A 13,160-nucleotide genomic window follows, 5' to 3' on the forward strand; every position below is an offset into this window, starting at 1 on the left:
CTTTTGAATGTTCCCAAACGCTCAAAGAGGCAGACAAATGGAGAGCAAAAACTGATCATTCCCTGAGAGAGTTGTGAGATCAATTGAAAAGATCAAACATCCGTCTTACAGGAATTCCTGAAGGAGAAGAGGATGGTCCTAATGATACAGATGCTCTACTCCAAGAGATCTTGGAGAATTTCCCAAGTGTTGCAAGAGATACAGAACTCCAGATAGTAGACAGTTTCCAAACCCCAGCAAGATTCAATCCAAATAAAGCATCTCCTAGACACATTGTGATTAACTTTGCCAAAGTTTAAAGATGAAGGAGAAAATTCTGCAAGCAGCCAGATGTTAAAAAAGCATCACCTACAAAGGGAGAAATATCAGAATGACTGCAGACCTCTCAGCCAAAATGTTTCAAGCCAAAAGAGGAAGGTCATCGACCTTCAATCTCCTGAAACAAAACAACTTCCAGCCCTAGATCCTATATCCAGCTAAACTGAGTTTCATTTGCGATGGAGACATCAAATACTTTAATGACATACAAATGTTGAAGAAATTTGCCATAACTAAACCAGCTCTCCAGGATATTATCAGACCCATCCTCCACAATGACCAGTGTAATGCTTTACCTCCAAAGTAAACTCACCCAGAGATTTTTGAACAAAACCCAACTTCCACAGTGGGGAAAGGATTAAAAATGTCCGCTGGACATCCAAAAATCATGACACCCCAAACACAACCAGGCTTATCAATTCTCTCAATTAAAGTGAATGGTTTAAACTGTCCTCTAAAGAGGCATAGGCTGGCTGACTGGATACATAAACCCAGACCGGATATCTGTTGTATACAAGAATCTCACCTTACCTTAAAGGATAAAAATAGACTCAGGGTGAAAGGATGGACTTCTATAATACAGGCAAATGGAAACCAGAAAAAAGCAGGGGTTGCAATTTTAGTTGCAGGTACAATTGGCTTTAAACCAACAAAGATAAAGATAATGATGGTCACTACATATTTGTCAAGGGAAACATCCAACATATAAATAACATTTATGCACCCTACCAAAATGCTCCTCAATTTATAAAGCGAACCCTAATGGATATGAACAACTTGATATCTTCCTGCACTGTAATAGTTGGAGATTGTAACACCAACAGTTTTGGATAGATCCTCCAAGAAGAAACAAAGAAATATTAGACTTAAACCTGACCCTAGAACAAATGGACTTAATAGACCTCTACAGAACATTTCATCCTAATAAAACTGAAAATACATTCTTCTCATCAGCCCACAGATCATCCTCCAAAATAGATCATATCCTAGGTCTCAAGTCTAACCTCATCAAATTTAAAAGAAAAGAAATTATTCCTTGTATCTTCTTGGACCACCATGGAATAAAAGTTGAACTCAACAGCAACAGGAATCTTCATACTCAAACAAAGTTATGGAAACTAAATAATCTTAGGCTGAATAATAGCTGGGTTAAAGATGAGATTAAGAAGGTAATCAAATTTTTGGAACAAAATGATAACACAAATTACCAAAACCTGTGGGATACTACAAAGGCAGTCCTAAGAGGAAAAATGATAGCATTGGAAAGCCTTCATCAAGAAAACAGAAAGAGAGGAAACCAACAACTTAATGGATCATCTCAAGCAACTGGAAAAGGAAGAACATTCCAACCCCAAACCCAGCAGAAGAAATAACCAAAATTAGGGAAGACTTAAATGAAATTGAAAACAAAAAGATCATTCAGAAGATCAACAAGTCAAAAAGTTGGTTTTTGAAAAGATTAACAAAATTGATAAACCTTTGGCCAACCTAACCAGAAACAGAAAAGTAAAATCTCTAATATTGTCTGTCAGAAACGATAAAGGAGAAATAACAAAGGAAAAATAACCTCAGAAATTCAAGAAATTCTCAGTGATTATGATGAAAATCTTATTCCCTGAAATATGAAAATCTGAAGGAAATGGAGCATGCCACCTTCTAGACTGAACCAGAAAGAATTAGAAATCTTGAACAGACCTATATCAGTCACTGAAATAGCATCAACAATACGAAATCTCCCAAAAAAGAAAAGTCCGGGACCAGATGGCTTCACATCCAAATTCTATCAAACCTTTCAAGAGGAACTAGTACCTATATTATACAACCTTTTCCAAAGCATAGGAAAAGAAGGAATACTTCCTAACACATTCTATGAAGCAAATATCACCCTGATCCCCAAACTAGGAAAGGATCCAACAAAGAAAGAAAATTATAGACCAATATCATTAATAAATATCGATGCAAAAATATTTGATAAGATCTTTAGCAAACAAAATTCAACAACACATCCAAAAAATTGTATACTATAATCAAGTTGATTTTATTGCAGGGTCACAGGGTTGGTTCAACATACTCAAATCTATAAATATAATACATCACATCAATAAAATAAAAAATAAAGGCCATATGATTCTCTCAATTGATGCAGAAAAAGCCTTTGATAATATCCAGCATCTTTTCATGATCAGAATACTTAAGAACATAGGCATAGAAGGGACATTTCTTTTTTTTTTTTTTTTTTTTTGAGACAAAGCCTCAAGCTGTCCCCTGGATAGAGTGCATGGCATCACAGCTCACAGCAACCTCCAACTCCTGGGCTCAAGCGAGTCTCCTGCCTCCACCTCCCAAGTAGCTGGGACCACAGGCACCCGTCACAACACCCGGCCATTTTTTTGGTTGCAGCCATCATTGTTGTTTGGCGGACCTGGGCTGGATTTGAATCTGCCACTTTAGGTGTGTGGCTGGAGCCCTAGCCACTTGAGCCACAGGCGCCGAGCCAGAAGGGACATTTCTTAAACTGATAAGAGGCCATCAACAGCAACCCCACAGCTAATATCATATTAAATGGTGTAAAGTTGAAAACATTTCCACTCAGATCAGGAATGAGACAAGGATGCCCACTGTTTCCTCTGCTATTCTACATAGTAATGGAAGTCTTAGCCATTGCAGTCAGGCAAGAGAAGGCAATCAAGGGTATCCAAACAGGGTCAGAGGAGATCAAACTCTCTTCACTGCTGATATAATCATCACCTGGAAAATTCCAAGGCCTCAACTTCAAAACTCTTAGAAGTGATCAAGGAATACAGCAGCGTCTCAGGATAAAAAATCAATACTTAGAAATCAGTAGCTTTCATATATGCCAACAATAGTCAAGCTGAAAGTAGAGGCAAGGACTCTATTCCTTTTACAGTAGTGCCAAAGAAGATGAAATATCTGGGAATTTACCTAACAAAGGACGTGAAAGATCTCTATAAAAAGAACTATGAAACTCTGAGAAAAGAAATAGCTGAAGATGTTAACTAATGGGAAAACATACCATGCTCATGGCTGAGAAGAATCAACATTGTTAAAATGCCTATACGGCCCAAAGCAATCTATAGATTTAATGCAATCCCTATTAAAGCATCATTGTCGTACGTTAAAGAACTTGAAAAAATAGTACTTCATTTTATATGAAATCAGAAAAAACCTCAAATAGCAAATACATTACTCAGAATTAAGAAGAAATCAAGAGGTATCACGTTACCAGACTTCAGGCTATACTACATATAGTGATCAAAACAGCATGGTACTGGCACAAAAACAGGGAGGTAGATTTATGGAACAGAATAGAGAACCAAGAGATGAACCCAGCTGCTTATCATCATTTGATCTTTGACAAGCCTATCAAAAATATTCAATGGGGGAAAGATTCCCTATTTAACAAATGGTGCTGGATGAACTGGCTGGCAACCTGTAGAAGACTGAAACTGGACCCCACCTTTCACCATTAACAAAAATTTATTATCACTGGATAAAAGATTTAAACTTAAGACATGGGCTCGGCACCTGTGGCTCAAGTGGCTAAAGCGCCAGCCACATACACCTAAGGTGGCGGGTTCGAATCCAGCCTAGGCCCGCCAAACAACAATAATGGCTGCAACCAAAAAATAGCCGGGCGTTGTGGCGGGCACCTGTGGTCCCAGCTACTTGGGAGGCGGAGGCAGGAGACTCGCTTGAGCCCAAGAGTTGGAGGTTGCTGTGAGCTGTGATGCCATGACACTCTACCCAGGGGGATCAGCTTGAGGCTCTATCTCAAAAAAAAAAAAAAGAAAAAAAAACCTTAAGACATGAAATGATAAAACTACTAGAAGAGAGTACAGGGAAAACACTTGAAGAAGTTGGCCTGGGAAAATATTTTATGAGGAGGACCCCCTGGGCAATTGAAGCAACACCAAAAATACATTACTGGAATCTGATCAAACTAAAAAGCCAAGAGCATAGTAAATAAAGCATACAGACAACCTTCAGAATGGGAGAAGATTTTTGTAGATTATGCTTCTGACAAAGGTCTGATAACTAGAATCTACAGAGAAGTCAAACTAATTGCAGAGGCAGGAGACTCACTTGAGGCCAGGAGTTGGAGGTTGCCGTGAGCTGTGATGCCACGGAACTCTACTCAGGGGGACAGCTTGAGGCTCGGTCTCAAAAAAAAAAGAAGTCAAACTAATCATAAGAAAAGAACAAATAACCCCATTTTTATGTGGGCAAGAGACTTGAACAGAAACTTCTCTGATGAAGACAGGCACATGGCCTATAAACACATGAAAAAATGTTCATCATCCTTAATCATCAGAGAAATACAAATCAAAACCACTTTAAGATATTATCTAACTCAAGTAAGATTAGCCCACATCACAAAATCCCAAAACTACAGATGATGATGTGAATGCAGAGAGAAGGGAACACTTATACACTGCTGGTGGGAATGCAAGCTAATATGACCTTTTTGGAATGAAGTTTGGAGAACACTCAAGGAACTAAAAGTAGACCTACTGTTCAATCCTGCAGTTCCTCTACTAGGTATATACCCAGATGATCAAAAATTATTATACAACAAAGACATTTGCACCAGAATGTTTATTGCAGCCCAATTCATAATAGCCAAGATACGGAAACGGTCCAAGTGCCCATCAACCCATGAATGGTTTAACAAATTATGGTATATGTACACCATGGAATACTATAAAAAGGGTGGAGACTTCACATCTTTTATGTTTACCTGGATGGAGCTGGAACATATTCTTCATAGTAATGTCTCTCAAGAATAGAAAAAAAGTATTAAATGTAATCAATACTATCAAATCAATATATAATCACCTACACATTCATATGAGTGGCAAAACATAACTATAGTCTAGAAAATAGAAGGGAAGAGGAGAGAGGGGAGAGGAGGGGGGAATATAGGAGGAGGGAGGGTATTTGGGGGGACCTCACCTAATGTGCATGATGCAATGGTACATTTCAAAACTATTAAGAAGTGAGTATAATTATGATGGATGTTACTTAGTTCAATGTAAGCATTTCACATTGTATATTGAAGCAGTACCCTGAACCCCATAAATATATCAATGTACAAAGTTATGATTTAATTAACAATAAAAAATAAAAATAAACTATGTGCATTTTGTCTGTTATTTTTAACTATGTGCATTTTATCTGTTATTTTATTTCCTGTCCTTTTAATTCCAGCTTTTGAAACATCACCTAGGGAAGAGAGATTGCCTACCTGTTGTAGTATACTCTAATTTTAATTTTTTTAGTGTGCAATTACCCTGTCTTAGCTCCTACTCATTCTTAGCACTTTTAAGTGATGTCCTCCCAAGGCAGTTTTAGGTTATGTCATCTTAGGTAGTTACAGTAGTAAATGTATATTTGCTGTCTGGCTTTCCATAAATCAGTGTGATTTGTTGAATACTAAGAGACTACATCTACAAAGGGACAGTGACTAGTTGAATAAAAATAGAACTTTGACCCACCACCTTATCTATAATAAGCAACCCAGGAAGCCAGCCTATTATAACTTGTAGGAAGGCAGATTTCTATCTTTAGTGATAATCTAAGAAGTGAAATAATAACTTCTATAACAATAGTCCCCAAATGCCTAAGGCTTTATTAATAACTAAATAATTCCCTAATTTTGTTTCCATTTTCAACTTAGGTCCAACCAGAAAAAGTCAAATATGCACCTGAGGTATCCCACTTCTACTTAGCCTCCAGCAGCCTCCCTGCCCGCCAGCAGCCTCCAGTAGGGCACACCTGAATGAAGCCTTCCCTTCCCCATCCATGCCCCCATAAAGCCTTCCCACTCCTCTGCCTGCTATAAGTTTCAGTGAAGGTAGCTGACCCCCTTGACATAGCAAGCTCTGAATAAATAGCCTTTGCTTTTCTCATCTGTTTCATCTTTGTTTATTTCCACTATACAGGTAACATTTTGTACATACAAGTATTTATACATCTGAATTCTGTATTCCTTCTCAGAGAATTCCCCTGCATCATCAAATTGTAGTAGTACATTGGGAAAACCTTTCCCAAGAGTTAAACAAAGTTGTGGGTAAATAGGTAGAGAAGGAACTCTCCGACCAGTTGAGGATTGTCCTGTAAACACTTCATTACCATAGACCCTCCCAGAAAGTCCCCTCCTCTCCAGGCAACCACTCTTGACTTGTATTTCTACAGGTAGTTTTCTTGCATATGTGTGAACTTAAACACATAATGTATTTTTCATTTGGCTTCTTTCATTCAACAAGATTTTTTGTCTTTTGAGATACATTCATGTCATTTGGTATATCAGTAGCTCATTCCTTGTTAGTGTTTAGTAGTATTTCTTTGTGTAAATATACCCCAATTTGTTCATCCATTCTCTCCTATTATATTCAGGTTGCTTCCAATTTGCAGCTAGTGCACATGTACTTACTATAAGCATTATTACACTACTACTTATGCAGACAAAATGTTTTCATTTAAATTGAATAAATAAATCAGAGTGAAACTCCTGGGTCATGTGGTAAATGTATGTTTATAAGAAATTACCAAACAGTACTCCAGAATAGTTACAGAGTTGGGGGTTTGTTTTTGTTTGTTATTTTTTTTTAATCCTACCAATAGTGTATAGGGTTCTGTTGCTCCACATCCTAGCTAGTGTCTAGTGTTATTAATCTTTGATTTTAGCATTTTAGTGGATATGAAATGTTATCTTATTATACCCCAAAATTTACCATTTTCCTAATGATGAGCATCTTTCCTGTGCTTGTTGGCTTTTTAGATATCTTCCTTAGTGAACTTATTCAAGTCTTTTGCTCACTTTTAACTGAGGTGTTTATCTTTTTATTATTAATTTCTTAGAGTTTTTAATATGTCTTTTATCAGATATATTAAAATTTTTTAATTTTAATTAATTTTTAATTTTGATGAAGTCAATGTAACACTTTTTTTCTTTTATGATATTGTTTTTGACATCCTAGTTCAAGAACTCTGCTTACCCCCAAGGGCATGAAGATATTTTATGTCTTCATTAATCATCTAATTATTGTGTTCAGGTCTCTGATTTATCTGATATTAATTTTTGCATGTGAAATGAGATGGGGGTCAACCAGGATAAAGATCCAGTCTTTTAGTTAAAAAGACTTCTCTTTCTGTACTGAATTGACTCAGAGCCTTGGCTGAAGTCAATTGATGTATATGTTTGAGTCTATGTCTGAACTCTGTTCTTTCCCCTTGATCTGTTTGTCTGTTTGTCTGCATTCTGGGAATGAGATAGCATAAACCCTCTGAACAAAAAATAATATTTTTAAAGATTATTACATAATGTTTCAAGAGATCATTTTGCTATTCTAGATATTTTTAAGATTATTCTGGGCTGGGCACAGTAGCTCATGACTGCAGTCCTAGCACTCTGGGATGCCAAGGTCGGAGGATTCCTTGAAGCAAGGAGTTTGAGACCAGCCTAAGCAAGAGCAAGACTCTCTCTGCCTTTACCAAAAATAGAAAAATTACCCAGGTGTTATGGTGCACACCTGTAGTCCCAACTACTCAGGAGGCTGAGGCGAGGAGGATCACTTGCACTGAGAATTTTGAGGTTACTGTGAGCTACAGTGACTTCACTGCATTCCACAAGGGTCAACAGAGTAAGACTAAACAAAAAAAAGATTATTCTAGAGCTTTGCATTTGAATATGAATTTTAGAATCACCTTTTTAGTTTCTTCCAAAAAGCCTGGAATTTTGATAGGAGTTGCACTGTGATGGTACAGATCAATTTAGGGAGACTGAGCATCTTAATTGTAATAAGTCTTACAGTCTCTGTATTTGTAATTGTAATACAGTCTATGACTGTGGTATCTTCTTTGTTTATTTAGGACTTCTCAAGTTGCTTTCAACAAAGTCGTATAGTTTGCAGTGGAGTGGGGAAGTCTTGCATATCCTTAATTTATTTATTGGTATTAATATAATGAAAAGATAATTTAAAATTTATTTTTCAAGTATTTGATGCCAGAATATAGAAACACAGTTGATTATTTTATATTGACCTTGCATCTCATGACCTTGATAAATTAACATATTGGTTCTATTAGATTTGGAGGGTTCTGGGGGGAAATTCCATAGGGCTTTCTACATAGACAGTACTTTTTGTGAATAACGGCAACATCAATCCTTATGCCTTTAGTTATTTATTTTGTTTTATTGTACTATCTAGGACTTTAAGATAAAAAAAATTGAAGAGAAGTGATTCTTATTTCCATTATTAAAGGAAAACAATTTAATATTTCATCAAGAACTATGATATTTGCTATAGGTTTTCATAGATGTCTTTTATCAGAAAGAAACTGCTACATTCTGTTTGTGGTTTGCTGAGAGATTTTTATTATGCACAGGTATTGAATTTTGTTAAATGTTTTTCTGGATCTATGAGATGATCATATCCTTTTTCTTTTTTATCCAATGAATGTGATGAATAATATTGACTTTTTTGCTAATGTTAAACTTACTTTGCTTTCCTGGGTTAACCTCTGTGGTTGGTCATGATGTATCATCCTCTGCATATATTGCTAGATTCTATTTACTTATATTTTGTTAAGAATTTTGGGGCAGCACCTGTGGCTCAAAGGAGTAGGGCACTGGCTCCATATGCCAGAGGTGGTGGGTTCAAACCCAGCCCTGGCCAAAAAAGAAACTGAAAACAAAAAAAAAAGAATTTTGCATCTTTTCATTAGGGATACTAGTCTCTTGTAATGTTTTTGTCAAGTTTGGTATCAGGGTTGTATTAGTTTTTATAAAGCAAGTTGAGACATATTCCCTTATCTTCTGTTTTCTGAAAGAAATTGTGTAAGAGTAGTATTATTCCTTAAAATTTGATTTAATTCACTTGCAAAACTATCTAGAGCTTTTCTTTGTGGTCAGAGGTTTTTCATTACAATTTCTTTAACTAATATGGGCTATTAAGATTTTCTGAGAGGTTTTGGGGGGTATTGTTTGGTTTGGTTTTTTGTTTTTTTTTGTTTTTTTTTTGAGACAAAGTCTCACTTTCTTGCTCACAACAACCTCAAACTCCTGGTTCAGGTGCCCACAAACCTGAGGCTCCTGCCACAGCCTCTCAAGTAGCTGGGACTCAGGAGCCCACCACAACACAGGGCTAATTTTTTATTTTTAGCAAAGATAGGATCTTGCTCTTGCTCAGGCTGGTCCCAAACTCCTAAGCTCAAAGGATCCTCCTGCCTTGGCCTCCCAGTCTGCTAGGATTACAGGCATAAACCACTGAGGCTAGCCAGATTTTCAGGTTTTTCTTGGGTTAGTTTTGATAAGTTTGTCCATTTTATCTAAAATGAAATGGCATAAAGCTGTTCATAGTATATCCTTATTATCCTACTAATGGCTATAGAATTTGATATCCCCTTTTATGATAATGATGATTGTTTTCTTAAATTTCAGATTAATATAAGGGTGCATAAAATTTAGGTTACATTGCATTTGTTAGGAAAAGTCCAATTTGTATTTGAGTCCATCACCCAAGAGGTGTGCCATATACTCCTACATTGTACCAGTTAGGTGGGAGCTTACTAAGCCCCTGGTCTCACTCCTTCCCATCCCTGCCCCACTTTTTTTTTTCTTTTTTTTTTTTTGAGACAGAGCCTCCAGCTATCCCCCTTCAGGCAACCTTCAACTCCTGGGCTCAAGCGAGTCTCTTGCCTTAGCCTCCCAAGCTGGGACCACAGGTGCCCGCCACAACACCCAGCTATTTTTTGGTTGCAGCCGTCATTGTTGTTTTGGCAGGCCTGGGCTGGATTCAAACCCACCACCTTAGGTTTATGTGGCTGGTGCCTTAGCCATTTGAGCCACAGGCACTGAGCCCCCGCCCCACTTTTTGAATTTTTTTTTTTTTTTTGAGACTGAGTCTCTCACTCTGTGGCCCTGAGTAGACTATTGTGGCATCATAGCTCACAGCAACCTCAAACTCTTGGACTTAAGTAATACTCTTGCTTCAGCCTCCCGAGTAGCTGGGACTACAGGCACCTGCTACAATGCCCAGCTAGGTTTTTTTTTATTTTTAGTAGCAATAGGGTCTCACATTTGCTCAAGCTGGTCTTAAACTCCTGCACTCAAGCAGTCCACCTTCCTTGGCCTCCCAGAGTGCTAGGATTACAGGCGTCAGCCACCATGCCCTGCCTGAAATTTTTATTTCTTGATGTCTTTTATTCTTTTCTTTGAAAATTAAGCTATGTTCTATAATTAAAAAGTTATACAATAAATTTTGCTATTATAGAAGTTGTCCCTACATATCTCTGCCATAGTTTACTTTCATTTTATATAGAAAGATACAAATAATAATTGTTCTGTCATAATATTACGTTTGGAGGTGAATTTTTTTTAATTTATGTGGATTTACTAAACCCAAGCTAAAAATTATTTTAGCTTTCAAATAGGGATTATCAAGTGACAGTCTGTTCTAAAAATCTAGGACCAGTACGGTGGCAGAAATAAATGTCTATTGTATGGGGCCCCCTCTGTGTTTTTAGATGACTATCATTTTTCAAATGTAATAGTTTAATGTGATTTATAAAATGTCATGAATATTTGGCTGAGAATTGTAGCAAAAACAGCTCCTCAAAGAAATATATCTTACAGCTTGGCGCCTGTGGCTCAAGTGGCTAAGGCGCCAGCCTTATACGCCTAAGGTGGTGAGTTCAAATCCAGCCCACCAAACAACAATGATGGCTACAACCAAAAGATAGCCAGGCTTTGTGGCGAGCACTTGTGGTCCCAGCTACTTGGGAGGCTGAGGCAGGAGACTCGCTTTAGCCCAGGAGTTGGAGGTTGCCGTGAGCTGTGATGTCATGGCACTCTACCCAGGGGACAGCTTGAGGCTCTGTCTCAAAAAAAAAAAAAAAAGAAAGAAAGAAAGAAATATATCTTATGATCTGAAATAATGGTTAATAGGTCATCCTTATATACATAGATATTTGTATAGTAATGCAGCCAGAAATTCCCAAGAAAATCAGTTATTTTTCCTTTCACTTCTTCTGTATCCCTGCCAAACAAACAAAACAATCAAGACCTGCAGGTGAACCAAATGTCTGAATTAGTAGAACGATCTGATGAAACGCTTTGATAAGACAAATCTTATAATCTACCAGGAACTTTCTTCTGTTCAGTCCTTCAAATCTAAACATATAGAAGGACAGGAGGGCTTTTTGAAGTGGTTATCCAGAGGTACTTATTTCCTCTCCACAGAGTTAGGATCATCCTGGTGTGGATCAGCCATGTACTTCTTGAGCACTGTACAAACGTCCTCTCAGGGTGGTGACTGTCTCTGCCCTCTTACCTCACTGTGGAAGGAGCAGTCACATTTACATGGGTGACATGGCACAGTGGACAATATGGTTACTAGAGAGCAAGGTTTTAAATGACTCCATTAATCCCAATCTAATGTAGAATAGTCACAAAGATCATAAGTAAGGGACATTAAGAAAGCTTTTGCTATAATCTACCATATCAGTATTGTCCAGGGTGGGGCATGTAACAATATTTTTAGTAAATATTACTTTTTAAAAAACATCTGATGATGTTTTCTGACATTTTTATTCCATTAGGAATTTGATCACTGCAGATTAATAAAATAGAAAAAGGGCAAGATAAACATTCTATGATATAGTATGTTTAACATAGCAAAATCTTACTGTACTTCCTTATAGTGTCTTGGAGGAGACGTGGGTTAGACCTTCAGTTTACTGATGTTCGGTTAAGTCCAGGTTTGGCTTTTGGAAGGGGCAGTTGATTAGAGTGACAATGCTTCTATATAGGGAAGAAACACTCAGTGTGATCATGGCCTCGGCCTTATAAAATTTCAAATAAAGGTGAATTTGACTTACTTTATCCTTTGGACCAATTCTAGTCAAAAGCTGTGGGTGTGAGATTGGGACAAGAAAACTCAGGGTCTGCTGCTGGTGCCTATATCACTAAAGGAATCTGGTCTTTCTGCTCTATGTTTGGAATTAACCAGGTGTGGTGTTTGAGTCTCAACCAGATTAAATGACTCGGTCTTATCACTTGTAGAACTAAGGTCAATTCATGGCCAATCTGTTTCACTGTATATCTTGAAGTGAAAAGGACTATAGAATTAAAGTGTGAAAATGTAATGAAGACCACATTCTGGTCTATCTTCCCAGTAAGGACCAGCTTTGTATTTATAAGACTTTACTCACCCTATTTGTTATTTTTTTTTTTTAGGCTACAACTGAGGTGGAAATTAAGAAGAAAGGCCCTGGATCTCTTTTAGTTTCCATGGACCAACTGGCCTCTTATGGGCGGAAGGACAGAATCAACAGTATAATGAGTGTTGTTACAAATACACTGGTGGAAGGTATGTGCCCCATGATGTCACTGCAAACTGCTGGAATACAAATACTGAATATGCATGCTAAATATAATCCCTGTGCCCTGGTCTGAGTTTTGTGAAAACTGTCTCTGAGCTTTAGGAATAGAGCCTACTAGTTTTAGAAACCAGGATCACAAATTCTCTTCCCAAGTTCACATGCAGAGAATCATATAAGGACTTGATATCTGCTGCCATCATTGTACACAGACCAGTAAGCCATGTGAAGAAGTCACACACATGAGCTAGAGGAGCCCAGTGAGCCTCTGGAATTGTCATCTTGGACAGCCAGTGAGGTGTTGTAAGACACAAAGGAACGAACGTAGGCTGAATTGCTGCAGAGACATAAAATGTGGAATCCTCCTCATGGCCTCGACCCCAAAACATATCTTCCTCTTTTCCTTTTTAACTACTTACAGCCCTTTCAGTTTTCCCCTA

At 37.6% G+C, this 13,160-nt stretch overlaps 1 protein-coding gene across 1 annotated transcript in view; it reads left to right on the forward strand.

The window, feature by feature from the left end:
• Positions 1–13,160, forward strand: part of SCN8A (sodium voltage-gated channel alpha subunit 8) — a 138,493-nt gene that overhangs the window by 71,821 nt on the left and 53,512 nt on the right. The window contains exon 12 of the mRNA XM_023513642.1: positions 12,578–12,710. Coding sequence (XP_023369410.1) covers positions 12,578–12,710 — 133 coding nt within the window. The remainder of the gene's footprint in view (positions 1–12,577; positions 12,711–13,160) is intronic.

The sequence above is a fragment of the Otolemur garnettii genome, unplaced genomic scaffold (genome assembly GCF_000181295.1).
Source record: "Otolemur garnettii isolate 467f Iridium unplaced genomic scaffold, OtoGar3 scaffold00043, whole genome shotgun sequence".
Classification (NCBI taxonomy): domain Eukaryota; kingdom Metazoa; phylum Chordata; class Mammalia; order Primates; family Galagidae; genus Otolemur; species Otolemur garnettii.